Source organism: Mytilus galloprovincialis, chromosome 9, assembly GCF_965363235.1.
Source record: "Mytilus galloprovincialis chromosome 9, xbMytGall1.hap1.1, whole genome shotgun sequence".
In the NCBI taxonomy this organism is placed as follows: Eukaryota; Metazoa; Mollusca; class Bivalvia; order Mytilida; family Mytilidae; genus Mytilus; species Mytilus galloprovincialis.
This window is the reverse complement of record NC_134846.1, coordinates 30,221,490-30,243,248: the sequence shown is the minus strand read 5'-3', so window position 1 is coordinate 30,243,248 and position 21,759 is coordinate 30,221,490. Positions and strand designations below refer to the sequence as shown.

Here is a 21,759-nt window from a genome sequence, read left to right as displayed (position 1 = left end):
TATAATGCAATAACGAAGTCTAACACTTCAAAGCTCAAATAATACACCATAGTAGTACCCCTTGCTTTGGGATATGTTTTAGCCTACTTAGGACTACATTTGTTTTTAAAGTCATCAGTAAGTTGAAAGTCCACAGCATGGACTGTATCTCAATTCCGAAAACAACATGCAGGAATAATCTATACTTTATTTTACAACCTTCACATATTCTGTATTTCTGTTTTAATTGGAAAATGAAGGCAACAGTAGTATACCGCTGTTCGAAACTCATAAATCGATTGAGAAAAAAATCCGGGTAACAAACTAAAACTGAGGTAAACATATCGAATATAAGAGGAGAACAACGCGTACGACACACCAGAAACTCACCATTGAAATGTAACACACTATAATAACAATGGCAATTTTCCTGACTTGGTACAGGACAATTTAATAACATAATGGTGGCTTTTATGGCAATGTTAAATATAACAATAAAATGACAACATTACATGACAGAACTGTGCTTTTGTCATCTGTTATGCCGACAAAAATCGATATTCTAGAGTTGAAAGTTTTTTTTTAATCCAATTCTTTTTCTGTGTGTAAAATTTGGTATACTAGTGATTGAAATAACAAAAAAATAAAGTTCTCGTATCATTACTTTCAGTCTTTTTTGTTTTTGTTTCCGTTTCTAAGTTCACTTGATTTTTCCGTTCATAGATTAAATATTGCAAACCTTATGTTGCTTACTGTTATGGTTTGTTTCACAATTTACTTCGATACAAGATTAAATCTAGTTTGACCAGCTAGAATGTTAAAATATTAAGTTTCGAAAGTAATAGTTCAAATTTGAACAGAACTTAAATAACAAAAACAGAAACACCCACAGAAAATTTGTTAAAAGAAAAATGTATTTGATTAAGACTTCATGCTAGATTTTAACAAATAGCGTGTTACTAATAAACAAAATCAGCACCGACGGTTTTATTAAGACATTTGATAATCCAAGAGTTTAGGCATGAATGTTTGCAGTTTATTCCAATTTCAGGTGTCCGGAAGTGTAGTTAAGTTTTCGATAGTTTTTTATCATCACATATATTAAGTATGTCTATGCTGTATACGTTTGTGCTAGGTTTCTCACTAGATAGTTTATGCAAATTAACAAATGTCATCTATCAAATTGTTATTTTATGATCAGTCTTTGTTTTTGATGTTTTTGTTTGTGTCTTTTTTTATTTCTTAAATAACGTATGTCATGCGTATCTCTTTTATATAAATTAAAATGTGTCAACAAGAAAAGAAAAAAAAAACATGGAATAGTTATATGATTCCTAGCTATATCTTACTTTAAAGAAAGTAATGTACATATATCAACTGTTTATGATGTGTGTATATCTAGATTTCAACTTCTGTATTCAGGGTATTAAAGCAAGGATTCCGTTTCAGAAATAACCATCTATTCATTTTTTCTCTCATTCTTTCTGACATCCGCTTCCTTGGTATTTGGTAGTTTTCTCGTCTTATAAAATTATGATTACGCTTACAACTAGAAGTATGCAAACTGAACATTGAAGCCCCATTCGTTGGCTGTGTTCTGCTCTTAATTTGGGTTATTGTCTATTTGCCACATTCCCCATCTTCCGTTTCCGATGTTAAAGAATGGGTCATCTTTGCCATTTCAATAGTTGAATAGTATCATCTTCTTTTGGCATCTACTTCTATTATTTGCCATTTATTGTGTGCAATTTAATCATAATTGTATTCAATATAAGTTAATAATGATATTCCAATTTTGACAGACTTCGAATGCCATTAAATCTGCAATCTGGCATATCTGAATTCTTCACAAAGTAGGAAATACATACTTACAATATTATAGTTTTTATATTTCTAGCATGGTTTAGACAACATAACCATCCAGTGCAAAAGGAGGATTATGTGGTGGTAAGTCATGTCTAAATATGCTCTTTACAATACTAAAAACAAAAACGCAGATATAACCTGTATAATTTACTCTAGTTGTGTTGGCCTGAATCTCATAATCACAAAGCGGAATTACTATAGAACAAATGCTTACACTCACCTACCATTTTAGGATAACTTCGACCTAATTATCGGCTGGAAATATGTAATTCACAGAATAAGTGCCATTTATTTCAAACTCATTTGACTCTATTTGATATTTATAATTATAAGATTGTGTTTAGAAACAGAACATTTTAAAATTTATTTGAAAAATATGCAAAACATTAAAAATGCAATGGATATAAATGGAAGCATCCGTTGTGTTCGTTCCTCAATGTGCCTGATTTCCATGTATAACATGTATAATGCGTTATTATATAAAATTATAAAATGTATTTCAAATGACATTGTTTAATGAATTCTTCCTCCTTGGTCTAAGTGCACTCTCATAAATTGTTGTTTCTCCAATTGATCTAAAATGAAGTTTCAAGTGATTTGTTTACTTATTTATGGAATAAGAAGTTCCTTGCAATTAAATGAGAACTATTATTACAATGCAAGTACAGAGTGAGTATATACTAATAGTATGTGTTATTTCAAATTGGCAACCAGTAATATATGTTGAAATACATATTTATGTATGCGATTAATGTATCACTTAGTGCTTGTCAAAAATTTACAAAACTGAAATAATGAAAATTTATAAAAGATAACAGCTCGATGAAGTATTCAGAACTGATTACATGCTACAAAGCACAGTTTATAAGAGTGTATGTGTAAGACTCATCCTGGTATCGGTTGATATCTTGCAAATGAAACCAATTTGAAATCACTACACTTTTAAGGTTTGTTGAAACTATATGTGAAATGAAAAGTTGTAAAAGTGGGACGAAAGATACCAGAGGGACAGTCGAAATCAAAAATCGAAAATAAACTGTTAACGCCTGGCTAAAAATGAAAAAGACAAACAAACAAACAATAGAACACAATCTATTGCTACTGATCAATATATTCAGTTGTTTCAAATGGTTTCAACTTTGATCATTTCCAACTTTTACATCACAATAACTCAATCACGCAAGGTTGATCCCATCGTTTTTAATAGGGCAATTCCGGTACATAAATACAAGAACTGTTTTTAATCGTTCTGTGGTTTTGTATAATCTAGAATTTTGCTTCGTCAGATTTTATTGACTTTATCGTTACATTAACATGATTAAGTTTTTTATTTTTTAATAAATAATATATTATAATCCTTCAATAGACGACTTTAGATTTGTCTTGGATCGATCTGTAGGCAGCTCACATTTTTTATAATAATGTCTTATTACTTTAGTATGATAATGATTAGTTTTCTTACCCTTCAGCAAGCATTTCTGCTGTTCTAACTTTGAATGGACCGATCTACTGTGCACGGGTAAGTTGCTTTTTAATATTTCCAGACTGAAATAACAAATACATATTGATTCGACTCTACCAATACCTTTGTTTGTAGACAGCACGTACATGATGGATATCTGCAAATTAATTTTGCATTTTTATTCTAGTCAGGAACATTATCAAGGATTTTTATTTGTGTAACTTTAATGTTACAAAGGGGATTATGCAAGATGACGAAAATTACTAACAAACGAACAAATAACATAATTTAGAGATATAAGAATGAACATCTTTCGTCTTATTAATTATTTGTTAAAGCTATCAATCGAACATTTCACATTTGACTGTATAAGTATATATATATATATTCTTTTATATGTTATCTCATCCGAAATTTTATGCATTTTTAATGCATTTCTATTTTTGTAATTATGTATATTATTGTTTTTAACTTCTCTGTAACCTTTTTACTTGCATGGTTTTATAAGAATAAACTATCTATCTATCTAACATGCATTTTTGAATCTGGTATCATGATAGTTTAAAGTATATCTGCTATCAAGGATTGTCAAACTAAAGTATAACAGCGTCGCAAAAATTAATGAAGGGTTTCCTTAATAGAGCATTTTGACTGTTCAGATGTGTTCTCAAGTGTTTGTCATATTTCCTTCTTTATCATTTTTAGCTCACCTGGCTCGAGGGACCAGGTGAGCTTTTCCCATCACTTTGCATCCGTCGTCGTCCGTCGTCGTTGTTAACTTTTACAAAAATCTTCTCCTCTGAAACTACTGGACCACATTTAACATGTTTAACCAAACTTGGCCACAATCATCATTGGGGTATCTAGTTCAAAAAATGTGTGGCGTGACCCGGCCAACCAACCAAGATGACCGCCATGGCTAAAAGAAGAACATAGGGGTAAAATGCAGTTTTTGGCTTATAACTCAAAAACCAAAGCATTTAGAGCAAATCTGAACTGAATAAAATTGTTTATCAGGTCAAGATCTATCTGCCCTAAAATTTTCAGATGAATCGGACAACCTGTTGTTAGGTTGCTGCCCTGAATTGGTAATTTTAAGGAAATTTTGCTGTTTTTGGTTATTATCTTGAATATCATTATAGATAGAGATAAACTATAAACAGCAATAATGTTCAGCAAAATAAGATTTACAAATAAGTCAACATGACCAAAATGGTCAGTTGACCCCTTTAGGAGTTATTGCCCTTTATAGTCAATTGTTAACAATTTTTCGTAAATCTTAGTAATCTTTGAGAAAAATCTTCTCCTCTGAAACTACTGGGCCAAATTAAACTAAACTTGGCCTTAATCATCATTGGGGTATTTAGTTTAAAAAATGTGTCCAGTGACTTGGCCAACCAACCAAGATGGCCGCCATGGCTAAAAGTAAAACATAGGGGTAAAATGCAGTTTATGGCTTATAACTCAAAAACCAAAGCATTTCGAGCAAATTTGACAGGATGTGAAATTGTTAATCAGGTGAAAATCTGTCTGTCCTAGAATTTTCAGATGAATTGGATAACTGGTTGTTAGGTTGCTGCCCCTGAATTGGTAATTTTAAGGAATTTTTGCCGTTTTTTGTTATTATTTTGAATATTATATTAATTAGAGATAAACTGTAAACAGCAATAATGTACAGCAAAGTAAGACCTTAAAATAAGTCAACATGACCAAAATGGTCAATTGATCCCTAAGGAATGATTGCCCTTTATAGTAAATTTTTAACAATTTTCATAAAATTTGTAAATTTTCACTAACATTTTCCACTGAAACTACTGGGCCAAGTTCATTATAGATAGAGTTATTTGTAAGCAGCAAGAATGTTTAGTAAAGTAAGATCTACAAACACATCACCATCACCAAAACACAATTTTGTCATGTGTTCTTTGTTTAATATTCACATACACCAAGGTGAGCGACACAGGCTCTTTAGAGCCTCTAGTTATCAATGTATACTTTTCCGGAATGTATCAGTACTCCTCAATAGTCATATTGTCTAAATACCATATTTGACGGATGTCTTTTTACAGTATAAAATTCCTAAACAGATTACGGAATACTATATCAACATTGGTATGGGTGCTATTTAGTGTATAGAGTATGTTCTATGATTTAAGTGACATAAAATAATAGGAAAATGAATGCGGTGCATATTATAATATGAAAAGCCAAATCTTTGTTTCATTGTAAACTACTTTGAGGTCTATATGATTGAATATTTTTTTTAAAGGATAGGTGGCATAGATACATGTAATAAAAAAAATGGACAATAAATGCAAAAGGAAGCGTTAAATGTACTATTACGTTAGCCAATTTTCTTTTAACATGTTCTGTTATTCTGTTAACTTATTCCTAAAATATAAGTATTTCGAGTAAATTTTTATAAGACAATCCAGAATGAATCCAAAAAGTTATGCAAATATCACTTGGATACAATGCCATGTAACTAAAAAATCAAGATTGTGACGGATGGTGTAGTTTCAATAAAGAAACCAAACGTCTTATTCCAATCCTTTGCATTGCCATTTGTACCATGAAATTGATCTTCATTGTTTTGTTATTTTAGGTTAACAAAAGTCAAATGAAACTTAAAAATGATGTACAAGTTGAATATGTCTGTATTAATTGAAATCCTAACTTACACTCTAACTTTAGAACGTGTGTACATTGTATGTGAACTTTCTTGTACAAGAAAATCCTTTATATTTTAATAGTGTATTTAAATGTACTGCTATTGAATTTTTGTCTTCCTGTGCACTTATTTTCCGGTGTTTGCCGTGACCTTACCTACGATACCTCTCGTTAAAACTTCGGTCATCGCAAAGCACAAGTTCAAGGGAAAACCTTGTTGATAGAATGTAAACAAACGTGCACAGAAGAAAATAAGTGTAATAACTGATTCTTTATAATAATTATATGAATAAGATAAAATATATAAATATTGATTCGCGAAAATTTATCATTGAAAAATCAAATAGAACAGATTAAACGTGAAAAGGGTTATGTGCAATGGTGTTAACTTTACAAGAACTATCTAACACAATTAAAATACTCATCAACAATGAAACTAATAGTCTGGAGAAACTTAATTGGTACAAAATACTTCCTTGTCCTTTCTTTTGGATTGTTGATCTCCAAAATGAACTTCTAGTCAATAGTTGTAGCGATTTTTAAAATGATAAAAACAAATGTATTTAATTAGTCATTGGTGAAAATGATCTGACATATAAAATAAATAGACCGTTAGCCTCAAATTAACAGTTTCAACAATAAAGAAAAAATAAATGATGAAAACAAGCTTTAAGTTAAAACTTTACCTTTGATCATGAATACGGTTTTATATAAAATATGCATGTCCATAATTTATAAATATGGAAAACGTTTTATCAAGTACAAGATATATAATTACAGGTTATAACTCATCGATATACGATACCCAAGAGTAACTGTACGAATCGTGCAATGAAGCATGGCTTCATTTGTGTGCGTTTGAGTCGTGACACTGAGTGTCTTGTTTTGATTTGTAGACTATTCATCACTGTCGTTTGTTTTCTTTTTCGATTTTTTTTAATTGAAAATATTGACTTTTGTTCGTCATAATTGATAAAAAGTTTTTCAAGAATGATTTAAGATGTCAATTAAAAGGAAAAAGAGAAGACGGTACCAGGGATTATAGAAATTATATCGTAGAAATAACCAAAAACAATGAGATAAAAAAAATAAAAAAACTTAACATATATAAAACGATAAAATGAGCACAACATTAGGTGCTTTTGTGTGTTCTGGTTAAGAAAAGCATATAGATAAACAGTGGGGGGAAAACATTTCAAAGAACAAAATTAGGGAAAAAAATCGAATGACTTTGTCTTTCTGTACATGATTTGAAAAATGGATAGCAATTCATAAAATTCTATTGACAACGCCGCCTTTAACATGTTTAAATGAACATATTGTTATTGAAATTTTGTTAACATTATTTTAATGCTTGAAAATAAAATGGAGAATGGAAATTTGGGAATGTGTCAAAGAGACCAAAACCCGTCCAAAGAGCGGATATCATTTATTAGGAACTTATCAATACTTCCCTCTTTTAGAATGCAAAATTGGAACAACAACAAGAGAAGATGGAGGTCGATGTCTTCCATGTAAATATAATATGTATGGTATTTTATGTAGTGAAACATGTGACTGTAATCCTTATGAAAGGTACGTTTCTAAGTTGCAACCCAAACAAAACAAAAAATATAAAAAAAAAGATAGTATGGTTGGTACTGAAATAAAGTGAATTGATATTCCATGTAATTTATAAATTTCAACATGTTCAAGTCAGGAATATGAGAGTTAATTTCAATTCGTTTGAGGTTTTTGAGTTTTTGATATTGCCATTCGATAAGATACTTTAATTCCATTTTGAAGTTTTCTTGGACTTCGGTGTCTTTTGTTATTTTACTTATTAAGAACACTTTCAATTAACTTGATGATACTTTTGCTTAAAATAGTAACGCAGTTTTCCTGGATTAGGCTTTTTTATCGACCGTTTTGGTTTGTAGCTCTTTGTCGTTTTACTAAGCGTTGGATTTTCAAATACTTTGGGCTCGAGCAATAAGTTGAGACATAGACATGAAAATCCCCCTTTTCGGATGTAATTCACATTCTTTTTAATTCTTATATTTATTGGAAACTTGATATTATATATAATGTATCATTTCACATGTTTGCTATATAGGATGTAAAGAAATAACATTAATTCTTTTTAACACAAAATAGGTGCGATAATGAGGTGGGATGTATTTCAAAGAGCACAGGTAAACCATCTATTATCTGATTTACTAAGACAATAGTTCGTGCGTTTGAAACATGAGAAACTTGATCGTTGAGCATGCAGGTTTTAATTAGTAAAGTGTGTTTCAAAATATAGATTTTTTCCTTTAATATTGATTTTCAATCTATCGATTGGTGTATTTCATGTTTTTTAATGATGTAAGTAGAATCAGGCATTTTGCTTTCTTTTTAAAATTGTTAATCATTTTTTAAATTATTATTTTAATCTCTCTTAACCGTCCAGCTATGACCTTTATAGGTTTACATCATTTTCCTTTGCTTTACTCGGTAATAGTTTGTTTATTGTACATCATGGCAGCAGACATTGATGCTATATAATATTTTATATACACCTGCTTGCGAGGGAATGTCTATCATGAATGACGATAATTAATTCGGGTTTTAAATGAGTATTATTGGCTCTAAAGTCAACACAGCTTTTTTGTGTTATGTATAGGTTATTATTTATGGATCTGCCGAAAACATAAACATGATAAATATATGTTACATATTCGAATACAATCGACGACTGGTGTTATTTACCTTTGTAGTATTGATAAATAACGTCATTGTACTAAATTTGTGGTTGCTATTCCCTCAGGAGATGAGTCCTAAAATGATTACGATTGGTCGAAGATTTGCTGTCTTTTTCCTGCAGTTTAAAGTTTTTGCTATTTATTATTAGTAGTATTGATGTGAATTATTTATTTGCAGAGAGCACAGTGTCAGTTAAATTTTTAAATGAAACAGTCACTGGAAAACAGACCAATACTTTGAAAGATAGTAAGTTTGAATATACATGAGTTTATATATCAGACTAAAACAATCTTTACGTTCATTTTGCCGCTAATGACATAAACTGTGGACACCTTTTTGATATATCTGTATAATATTGCACTCAATGATAGTTCTAAATTGAACTAGATTGGCAACTACATACATTATTCATGAGAAAAAAGCAAATCGACACACACTGACCATATCAATTGACTGTTGTATGGTGTCTTTAGACAAAACACCTTTTATACATTTACATGTTTTCCTCATGCATATTCCTTTCCATTTGCATTTTTGAGTAAAATTTTATTATTATTTTTCCTTTTAATACCTTCAATGTCAGCGAGTTTAATTCATTTTCATGTTTTACTGACATGCTAAATACCGGAGATTATCAGATTAAATTAACATGACTTTTTCTCATAGTTAGATTTACAATTTAACATTTTGAATTAATATAATATTTCAGTTAATATGTTGTTCTGTAATATAAATTTGTATCTACTAAACTTGACCAACTTCTTAAAACCAAACATACCGTACGCGTATTTGAAAAATACACGTGTACGGTCCAAATACTCATATGGTCTGGAACATGTATAAATACATATATATCAAGATGTCAGTTAGTTGTTAGATCTTTTGATTCTATCAAGTTGACTTCAGAAGTATCGTATTCATAAAAAGAAATAGTGAATCAACAAGCTGGCGATAATTTCCTTCGTATATTAACTACATAGAGAATTCGAATTTGTTGTGTATAATAATGTTGCTATTGATTTCTCTTAAATTGTAGTTGTATTTTTTAATTATTTCTAATCATATTTCAGGAAGTTCAATCAAAGAATGGATAATGTATACACTGTGTATAAGTGGGTTAACTGCTCTAACTGTTGTGGTTCATCTATTACATAAAAAGAGAAAGCAACGATCACTTAAACTAAAAATCAATAAAGAAGTTGTTTTGGAATCTTTTCAACCGACCCCATGTATTGGCATCTATAGTGAGGTCGACGAAAACCCGTTAATATTTGATACAACGGAACTGAATGTTGCATCACAAGCATCTTTTAGGAAATCTGTTGATTTCATTTCGCAGGGGAGACAATCGATTATAACAGAAATCGAAGATGAAAAATCGACAGGGTACCTTGACGTATACTTTGATATGGAAAACGACACTTCAAAAATAGATGGTCAAATAGTTCACACAGAAAGCTTGTCAAATATTTCTTTTAACTCAGATTTTGCGACACAAGACAATGCAGAATATTGTAAACCTTACACAATACCTCAGGACAGTTGCCAAGAAAACTCGAATGCGTGTGAAGTAATAGTTACGGTGCATCAATGTATTGAAAATTCTTCACCGTTGGAAAAAGAAGCTACCAGTAATATATATCCTGATATGTTCCAACCTATACAAACCGACAAACAAATACAACGCCAAGCGAACAAAAATCTGCTATCCCAAAAATTACAACAGTAAATGAACCAGCACTACAGGAAGCTAATCCATCGGTATACAAAACTTGTAATTTACAGGATTGCACAAACAAGTTTGTCAAATCGGAGAAAACAATTGACAGTGTTTGTGTAATCGACTCCAACGAAGATAAATCGTTAGATGTAGAAAAGTCGAAAACACTTTGAAAACACTCCGAGATTAATTTGATTATAGATAAGAGACACAATTTTCTTTCCAAAAATAGGATGCAAATAACATTTTAAATGTGAGTGATTTCAGACTGCTTGTATATTCCGTTAAAGACTGTGATGACAAGGAGTATTCAGTAGTACCATACAAGAAGAGATTAACTCTTGCACTTACATGTAGTTATCTTGTAATTAGATAGTGTTTATATTCGAATTTTTCATAAATATTTAAACCGGTTGTGTTGCATAACGAGAGTATATCATGTAATCTAGGTTAAATCTGTCACACAGACGGATTAAAAGTGGGATATAACACTTTTGACATTTTATAAATTACAGATTGAAAAGTTCTACTTAGAATTCTATTATGTACACATACAAATTTAAAGTCTTATCTCTTATTTTATCCTAGCCATCCAATATCGACACTTGTATAGTTTGAATGTTAGATTGATTGATTGATTCATTGGAATTCTATGTTTACTTTCAACAATATTGTGTAATTTCATCCTTCGGTAGGAGATCTGACAATCCTAGTCAATAAAAATTAGAATCACTTGCACATGTAAAGTGCGGTAATCAAAATTACCACCACAGTGTAAACATGGTTAACTGACTATTGATTAACTAGTTGGACTTCTACATGTTCTTAGACCACTCGGCCACCCAGGCCCCCTTGAATGTTAGAAGGGTAACTGCTAAAACATTGTAAGACAACAAGAAAGGCGCTCTATACAACTCTTGGTGGATACTGTTGTTAGTAAATTATCAGTAGCCGAGGGTATCACAAGCTTAATTTCAGTACTAACACGTTTTAACATTCGGTATTGAGAATATTGAACGTTCCTGCTGAAGGTAGATTCAGAAAAGCGCTTCGGACACGTAAACATTATAAAGTGTTGTTTCGTTTGTTATGACAGGAACATTCTTTGTTATGACAGGAACATTCTACATTGTTATCGTATTTTAAAATATAAGCTGAATGAATTAGTAGATAACGGTAAATATGTAAAATGAGCCAAATAATTAAGTATTTATCCCGTGAAAGGGGAAGAGGAAAGACAAAACTAAAGGGATAACAAAACATTTGTCGGCAGTAGACATATAACTTGCAAACAAATACAAAACGAACGACCAACAACAATCAAGTCCACGATCTACAGAAAATAGAAAAAAAGTGGAACGCACTAAAGAGTAAATGGAATGAAAAGTATTTTTCAACTCCACTAATGACATCCGATTGTTTGTTGATGAAAAGTACATCTGCAATGAGAGGTCACAATCGGTTTAAGAAGATCCAGTCTATAGCTTGTATAGCAAATATCTATCATACACATATTCACATTTTTTAACTACCATTTATTTTTTAATATTAAATGCTATTACAATATGCATGCATAAAAATTCTTAGCATATATACTAGATGTGTAGTTCAATATGAGATTTAATGAAAATTAGTACAATTTATAAAGATTAAAATCCCATCATACCGTGTTAACTAAATAAGCTTTTTAAACTGATCAGCCCTATGTCAGAAAATAAAGTGTTATTGATGCTTACAAACGTGGTATTGCGATTAAAAAGGAAACGACCTGTCCCACAAAACACAAAAACGTTCAGGAAATGTTCCAGGAACGTTTCTGTTTCGTTGTGAGAACGTTGTGATTTAACATTGTAGGAACGTAAAAGTATGGACTACCAGTTACGTTGTAAGAACGTTATGATATAACGTTATGGAAAACCAACCTGGAACCTAAATAGAACCTTGTGTAACCAAACTGGAACCTTGATAGAACCTTGTATAACCAATCTGGAACCTTAATAGAACCTTGTGTAACCAATCAGAAACCTTTATAGAACCTTGTGTAACCAATCTGGAACCTAAATTAATCATTTGTTACCAATCTGGAACCCAAATTTAGCCTAGTCCCAGATAACATTTGTATGTTGGCACAACAATGGCCCAACGTATCTATATTCATTGGCTCAACGTTGTGTTCTCTCCATCTTCCTGAACATGCATAAACATTTTGACACTGGACGTTTTAGCAAACAACAATCAATTAATCTTTCCCTCCAGGAATTGTACCCATATTTGTATGAATTAAATCAACACATCTATGTTACCTATTTTTCTTAAATAATGAATACAAAGATATGAATACCAATACATCATTTATTTTAGCTAGACAAGGAGCAAATTCTAAAAAAGTTTAATTTTATGTATCTACACGTTGCAACATCAGATCTAGAATGAAATTAAAAAGTATATTCATGATGTTTCATTTTTGTAAATGTAATTCACTTCATCAGGTTCATACAGTTATTTCCTAGTTCTTTAATTCACTTCTGACATCAGGTTCATACAGTTATTTCCTAGTTCTGTAATTCACTTCTGACATCAGGTTCATACAGTTATTTCCTAATTCTATAATTTCTCTTCATCAGATTCATACAATTATTTCCTTGTTCTGTAATTTCACTTCATCAGGTTCATACAGTTATTTCCTAGTTATATAATTCACTTCATCAGGTTCATACAATTATTTCCTAGTTCTGTAATTTCACTTCATTAGGTTCATACAGTTATTTCCTAGTTCTGTAATTTCACTTCCTTCGGTTCGTACGAATATTTCCTAGTTTTGTAATTCACTTCATTGTGTTTATACACTTACTTCCTAGTTCTGTAATTTCACTTCATTAGGTTTATACAGTTATTTCCTAATTTGTTATCTAACATGGGTTGTATTCACAAGAGTGTTCCTTTTGTTTTTTGCTACACTTTCATTTGGCACTTTTTCTGAATCCGTCTTTTGTTTAATTCTTATCCAGTGTAGTAAATCTTCATAAAAATTATTTCACTGCCCCTGTAATAAAGAAATGAACAAATGAGTACTCAATGTATACTTATTATGAATATAATAAATCCTAAAAGACTCTTGTTTAAAACTAGACTATACAAGGCGATGCCATAGAGATAAGGCACTCATACCACATCTTCCAACATCTATTTAGATTGTTAGACTTCACTGTGCTAGCTAAGTTTAGCCGGAAAATTGAGGATAGATATGGATACAGGAAACAGAACCATGTAAAAAAATGTTCTAACTAAATGAATAATTCTTGTGAAAAAAATACACTGTCAAATCAAAATTTTCCTCGGAGTTCAGTATTTTTGTGTTTTTACTTTTTTCTAAATACAACAGCATTATCGGTATTATAATATTTAACATTTTAATTAAGCATATATATTTGCAAATTTCGAATCCGATGTGGCATTAAGGATTCAAATTTGCTTTTATGTTACTAACTTAAAGTAATTTATTGTGCATTTTGTCCAATTCTTTTAAATTTGTATGACCTAAAAATAATTAAACAACATTCTGAAACAGTATGTAACAAGGAAAATTCGAAAATACACTTTTCCATTGATAGGGGTTATAAATAAAATCTTCACATTTAACAAAGATTTCAGAAATAAAAAAAGTTTTATTTGTGGTTAAAAAACATGTATTATTTGTCATTCATAATCATATACATATATCAGAATTTTTAAAGTAACAATCAACTTACATGTATCTTTTCTTTAGATGATGCGATGTTCTCTTTTGTTTTCTTCGTTATCACTGCTTTCTTACAAATACACGACAGGAAATAGTCTCAAAAGTGACTATCCCATTACACTTAGATTTCCTATAACCTTAATTACCATAGCAACTATCTTTGAAATTTGTCTAACATCTGGTCAACATCATTCTATAGGTCAACCTTATCAGAATATGCTTGATTAACATAATGGCTGTATCAAATAGCATTATGTATATGATTGCTAATTATGTTTCACAAATTAAAGTTGAATGTAAAAAAATAAAATAAATAATGAAAATAATGAATTTTAACTTTTAATCGAGCAATCTATATTTTTAAGGAATAAAAAGTTATTTTGTTCTTAATACAGTGTCGGTTTTTTAGTTTTAAATATTATCAGCATTCACTTTCTGAAACAAAATAAATGTTTGATTAACATGCAAGACGGCAAACATCTTACTTGCATTTTTTGCTATTTATTTGCTATTTTTTTTAATTTTTTTTGGAAAGATTATTTATTTTTTTTTTTTTAAAAAATGAGAAACATTATTCGAACGTTTTAAGAATGTTAGTAAAGTAACGTTAAAAAGTAACTAATATTAAACGTTTCTACAACGTATTATTTGTAACATCACCAAACTGAAACTTCCACACAACGTTGAAACAAAACGTACCTAGAACGTTGAAGTGTAACGTTCCATTTTAACGTTCTCACAACGTTCGTGTAACGTTAAGGTCCGAAATAACCTTACAGGAACCAATCCACAACGTTCTTTGAACGTTATGTGTTTAGTGGGGTGTTTATCAAATATCATATTTTATAGTCAATGACTAGGAAATGATACTCGATGACAACAAAATATGTTATTAGCTCGTCTGTTTGTAATTCGATGTAGTATTCTACATTTTTCTATTTCGTCCAACAAATTTGGTCGTCATCGAACGTTGATTATGGGTTGCATTACATATCTTCAAAATATAACTTTATATAACTTTTGCATGCCAATAAATTCTGGCTATCAATGCTCGCCATCCTTTTGGCTACCAAATCATACCAAATGTAGATTGAAGCACCCCTGGTAAGTATGTAGACGAAAAGATCGTCTAGCGTAACTAGATTTGTGATAAGTTTTACAACCACCCAGTCGTTGTCATTAGCCATGGCCATTTTTTGCCACTGCTAGTGAACGTTTCGTCCCCGATGATGTCTATAGTCAAATAGTAAACACTTTGCGATGACATACACTATTAGGATAGTGGGTTTTCTCTTTATATACATTTCACTTTCGACTTATTCGAATCAATTCTACGATAACGTGTTTGACACAACAGCAAGTTGGTGCGTATTTGTAATTTAGATAGTTTTTTTCTATTATAATTACAGATCTGCTGGCATTAAAGGGAAATATTTTTTATTGAGTAATAGTATTATAAAAATTTAATCAATAATACCAGGCTAATAACTTTGCCAACAAAAGATTCTTCATTGCTACTAGGGAAAAAAGTAGAAATGCCAACTTAGTAGCTATATTATATAGAAAGTTAAAAAGCTTTGAGGACGCGAAATTACGATTTATTTTGCAAAATACTGCTTACCGGTATTAGTTATATATTTCTCTGTTGTAGAAAATCATTAGTACTTTGAACAATTCAAAGTTTTGCAATACAGTTAATCTATGATTTCACCATATCAATGAAAATTCATGTCAATATAGAATTGATGTATAGAATTGCTGACTACTGGGCTGGTGATACCTTCTTTATTTATAGAGGAATTTGTACGATTTATAGAACTTTGAATGTGTTCCATAATATATTTTCAAAAGTTAAAATTTTTAATCAACTTAGAAATAAATGTCAGTGTTATTTTGAAAACCAAGGATAACAGTTTAACAAAATACTCATGGAAATAATGTTACAAATAATTTACTTTCCAAATGAAGGAAGTTGATATTTGTGAGACAGAACAAAATTGTGCTGCTTTAACAGTAATGTAAATAATTTCCCTTTTATAGTAGCAGATAAGTTATTGCTTTAGAAAAAAAATATACAAATTACAATGGTTTTCATTCACCGGAATTTGCACTCGAGAGGTCGTTTGTGTGTTAACGGTGGTTAGCGAAACGCTTTTTATCGTTTAGACGCTTGTAACTACGATAAACTAATGGAGGCGGCAAAGTACAACAAGTGGACGGTACCGAAGTTAAAGGCAGAATTGGTTGTAAGGGGAGCTGTGATAACAGGAAGAAAAGCAGACCTGATTGATAGGTATTTTTTCAATGTGAAATAAGATCAACAGTATAAAACAGCCGTCAATAGAAAATGTTTCTGACCATGAAACTGAGACTGTGTCACTTGCAATTTTCCGTTCTAGAAATAGATTTCAAATGGCATCACAATTTTTAAAAAGTATATGGTGGTATCATTACTGAACCGATTTTAATAAACTTGGTACCATTAAATTCAGAATTTCAACAGTTTTGTTTGCTCATTTGGTGAAAGTCATTGTTTTAAAGCATTAAATTTTTCTGATGACTTAAACACAAGACTTTTTTGCTGACCATTTCATTTGACATTTAATAATTTCAAGACGGAGTGTTTATGTTAACAGAATATCGAAAGTTTTTTTTAAAACAACTGAACTGACAAAACCATATCATAAAAAAATAAAGATAAACAAATCTGCATTGCCAATGGCATTGGTTTGTAAAAAAAATAAACTTTTATCATAACAATAACAGTTAGCAAAAATGTTATTAGGTTTTAATGTTTATCTGTTAACACTAAAAACATTCTAAAATATCTTTTCCACAGATTAATTGCCTATGACAAAAATAGAAATTTCAAACAGCCAGCCATTGAAATCCCTGACCACACTGATATTTCATGGCCTAAGTGTGGCTATAAGCAACTCATTTCAGACCATAGACTGGTTTTTTCCAAACTCACCAGAGAACAGATCGATGGGTACTTTTTATACAGATTAGCTGGTATGTAGTCAATTTATATGTTCTTGTTCACATCTTTAGGTCATTGTAGGAAAACAGAGTTGGTGTATGTGGGTTCGATTCCCACCCTAGGCATTAATTGATATTAGCTGGTGCAAAGCGGGCAGATTAGCTTAGTGGCCCCACATCCACTCTGTTGTCCTTATCTAAAAATTGGATCAATCATTGCCAAGTCTTGCTGTCTGTCATCATTTTTTCGAAGTTCAGACAAAACCTTATATTTTGGTGAAAATATATATTGTGATTTATACTACAGTGGCATTGAAAAAGGTCCATTGTTGTACAGCTACGGGTTAAGGTTATTCAGAAAGGTCTTCAGAAAATAAAGACAATAATTTTTTTTTTTTCAAAAGTCTCATACAATAATAAGTTTAAATAACCCCTACATGTATATTCCTCAGCAGGTACTGTAGTCTGTACCTCTTCAATACAACCGTGCACTTTGTAATTTCTCTATATTCTCTTTCTATATCTCTGCACAGTACTATAGGGAGATTGGCATATATAGAAATATGCGTCCTTACAGTTTCTATGTCAAAAGTGGACATTTTTAAAGAAATATAAAAAAAAAAATTGAAACATGAAAAATATGTCATATTTTCAGTTGATCTTTAATCAACATTCAATATTTTGTATGCACACCTTTTAAATGTTCCATTTTAATTTTGATAAAATCAATAATGTTTTGAAGGTGATAAGCAGATAAATGGAGATATAAAAGCAATTGAAAAAGGAAAAAACTTGTTGGAGGCAAAGAAGATCCTGGCTTCATCTGTTTTATTTACTGTGGATGACATTTATCTTACTGGGATTGTTGGTGCTGCCATGAAGAAACAGGTTTATATTTATATATGTAGTATAAATATTTTTTTTAAATGCAGTACAAATATTCATAAATATGTTTGGAATAAAAGATTCTTATCTATCGAGTGATATTTGTTTAGTTCTATGACCACAAAAACTCTAGAAAGAGGTAACTAAGTTGATATACAGAGAAGTTAAGTAAATATTGATGAAGCAAAATATTACAATAACGAAATAAGACGATATTTAGAGAATGACATGCAATTGTAAACAAAACACATGTGTGTATGCAACAAAGCTCTAAATTTTCCCACATCCAAAACAGTTGCATATGTTTAAAACAGAAAGAAACAGTGATCTGCTATCAACAATAATTCTAGACATGTATTTTCACTCATTGTTGAAGCCTGTAGGATGACCTTCAGTTGCTTTTATCCACATTAACTGAAATCTAGTTGATACAAATGTATTTGTCTCATTGCCATTCATGCCATTGGCAAAAATATAATTTTTTCTTATTTTTATAATAATAACATTTTTTTAAGGTAACTTATAACTACAAATTGAAAATGGAAAAGGGGTCAGGAAGTCCAGTAAATTCACAATGTGAGTGTCCGGCAGGAAAGGGTCCGCATGCAACCTGCAAACATATTGCAGCAGTACTACTAATGCTAGAAGAATTTTCCCAGTCAGGCCAACTAGCTGTGGAGAAATCTTGTACAGAAGGACTCCAAACATTCAACCAACCTAGGGCATATTATACTGGTAAGATAAGATAAGTGAGATAAGTTATTTTATTGATTTAAAATCCAAATTTATAGGATTGATATTAAGACAAAAAGCATATTATACATAAACATACAACAAAGTGATAAATGTATAAAATCTCTGCTGAGATAAAGCATTTATAGAATTGTACATGTCGCTTACATGTATGGAATATGTTGAAATGCTGATTTTAATAAGTGTTGCCTAAAACATTTTCATAAATACTAACAAAGTAAAAGTACACATGTTTAACATTTAAAATAAAATCTTTGTGTCTGATTTTTTTTTAGTGCATTTAATATTGTCCTTTAAAGTAACTTCCACTGATTTGTAGAACTGTTTTAATTTGCCAATTTAATACAAACAATATTTTTGTAAATACCAACTTCCTTTAAGAAAATACATGTGAATATCAAACAGCATCTTAAATCTTTAAAAAAAATTCAAGGCATATTGTGTATTAAGAAGGACAACTCTTATACAATCAAAATATTGAATTTTAACTTTAGATAGATTTTTATCAAATGTAAATTATTAGGATAAAATATATTAATCTTTTTCTTTTAACTACAAATTAAAAAATATTTTGTTCTGACATTTTACTTGTAAAGAGGCAAGAACTGAATATACAATGTACTATTGAACATTGTCTGATATATTTTGACTAAGGAAAAGTAATAGCTAGTCAATTGTTTTCTTATTTTGCAATTAGGTAAACCATTAAAACTGGAGGACATTCCATTGAAAAGGAAACTTGGAGATGATCTACTTTCTGATCCTAGACCAGAAAAGTACAGGAGAATGAAAGACTATACTGATTATGTAAGAAACACAATGGTTAACTATTGTGCCATCTCATCTAAAGACATTGCCATGAGATATCTTTTCCCTAGAGCAAACTTACTGGTATGTTTATTTATCTTATAAAAATACTACTGCCTGAAAAAGAAACATTGCTGACAATTAAATTAATATTAATCATGTTTGTTACTAAGTATATTAATAATGAATAATAAAGAAATGGCAGAACAAAAAAAATGGCTGTTCTATTTAATGAATGGCTATTATTTATTTTGAATTTATTGAACCATAAATTTAATTTTTGACTTTTCACATTGAATAATCTGCGAAGCAATAACAATGTACACACATGTTGGCGTTATGAATACACAACGTCAGAGTGGGCGTACATGTCGCCATAAAAATTAACAACATTGAAAATAAAACTAATACTTTTAACCAATCAGAAGACAGTTAATACACCAAATTTATTTATAAATGAATAATAAAAAAATATATCATTTTCAGGCTGCCCAACATGATCATCATTATTTGAAATTGCCATTTGCTGAACATTGGGTTGATGAAGCTGTAAAGGTAATTAAACTTTCGAATAAGTTTAAACATAGTTCAAGGAGTTTGTTCAAGTACTCAAATATAATTTTAGCCCTAAAAGTATATTAACTGTAAACTACCATAATGTTTACCATGTATTACATTCTTTTGTTTTAAACCAAAATATCATCAAATTAGTGTTGAAGCCCAATATAAAATCATGCAAAAAGAAATATAATGACACTTCAGACCAATATATGTATATATCATAATATGAAGCAGCAACCCAATTGTTCATACATGTATTATAGTTTCAAAGAGAATACATTAAGCAAAAAACAATACATTTCAAGCAATACATACTTTTACAAATTAGACAATACACAAACCATTGATTTTTTTTAACATGTTTAAAACAAACATTTAAATAGTTGTTTATTTGGGTTACTGACTAAACTTCTTTAATCACAACCATAGACACAGACACACTTCTCAATTTGTTGAATGTTATATGATTATCTTTAGAAGATATTTGCTGCATTGTTGTTGTTTGGTTCCTGTTTATAATTTACATGTATCCCACAAACCTACATCTATCATTTACATGTTAATTATATATAAATAATAAACATTCTTGCTATTCAAAGTATTAACTTGGAGAATTTAAATATCAAAAGCAATTAAATATAATTTTATAAGCATAGCTCACATTGACCAATAATGTGCTGTCCAATTTCATTTATAATGTTTAATTGATTACATACATGTATTTTTAGGTCACAGAAAAGGAAGCACAATCCATTGAAAAGACCACAAGAGGCCAATCAAATAACAAAGAATGGTTCAAGGCCCGTCAGTGGAGGGTAACAGCATCCAGATTTGGTGAAGTCACAAAAATAACAGCTAGAAGGAACATAAAAAAACTTTGTGACTCACTTCACAATCCAAAACCTATTAACAAGCCTCAAATTTTCCATGGAAAAATGTATGAAAGCAAGGCTTTAACTCAATTCAAACAAAATTATAAAATGAATGTAGTTAATTGTGGATTAATTGTCTCCCACCATTACCCATTTTTGGGAGCATCTCCAGATGGACTTGTGGGAGCAGACAGTCTGGTTGAGGTTAAATGTCCTTACAGTGGGAGAAATGAAAAAATTCTCCCAGGGTCAAAATTTAAATTTTTAATGTATGAAAGAGATGGCACAATGGTCTTGAGAAAAAGTAGTCCTTATTATGACCAAATTCAAGGACAACTCTTTTTGTGTAAAAGGAAGTATTGCTTTTTTGTTGTTTACACCTTTGTTGATTTGTTTGTGCAAAAAATTGAAATAAATCATGACTATTGTGTTGGATGCTTAATACCCAAATTACAGTTGTTCTACACTAGACATTTCAGACCCTACATTGCCACTTTGTTGTGAGTTAGTCATATTTTCTTAAATTCATAAAAGTGGAATGTTTTTTTATCAATTGAAATAATGTACTTCTTGAAATTTTTATTAATTAAACAACAAAATTGTATTTTAATTAAAACACTCATTAAAGTCTGATTTTACAGCATTTTAAATATCGGAAAGAAAAGTTTTATAATTTGGTTGTACAAATGTAATATTATTAAAGGAAATTTAAACTGTAGATTATAAACTGGTAAAA

The 21,759-nt window shown here is 30.3% G+C and overlaps 2 protein-coding genes across 2 annotated transcripts; both read left to right on the top strand.

The window, feature by feature from the left end:
• The first annotated feature begins 7,251 nt into the window (after positions 1-7,251).
• LOC143046729 (uncharacterized) lies at positions 7,252-11,894 on the top strand. Its single transcript, XM_076219828.1, has 4 exons — positions 7,252-7,552; positions 8,114-8,151; positions 8,882-8,950; positions 9,775-11,894. Exons 1-4 carry the CDS (start codon positions 7,350-7,352, stop codon positions 10,431-10,433), a joined length of 969 nt encoding a protein of 322 aa, XP_076075943.1. The 5' UTR covers positions 7,252-7,349; the 3' UTR covers positions 10,434-11,894.
• Positions 11,895-16,252: 4,358 nt separating this feature from the next.
• LOC143046528 (uncharacterized) lies at positions 16,253-21,749 on the top strand. The gene is made up of 8 exons (XM_076219684.1): positions 16,253-16,456; positions 17,003-17,178; positions 17,888-18,033; positions 18,546-18,765; positions 19,481-19,674; positions 20,077-20,145; positions 20,880-21,379; positions 21,743-21,749. The coding sequence occupies exons 1-8, from the start codon at positions 16,353-16,355 to the stop codon at positions 21,747-21,749; spliced, it is 1,416 nt and encodes a 471-aa protein (XP_076075799.1). The 5' UTR covers positions 16,253-16,352.
• The last annotated feature ends 10 nt before the right edge of the window (positions 21,750-21,759 follow it).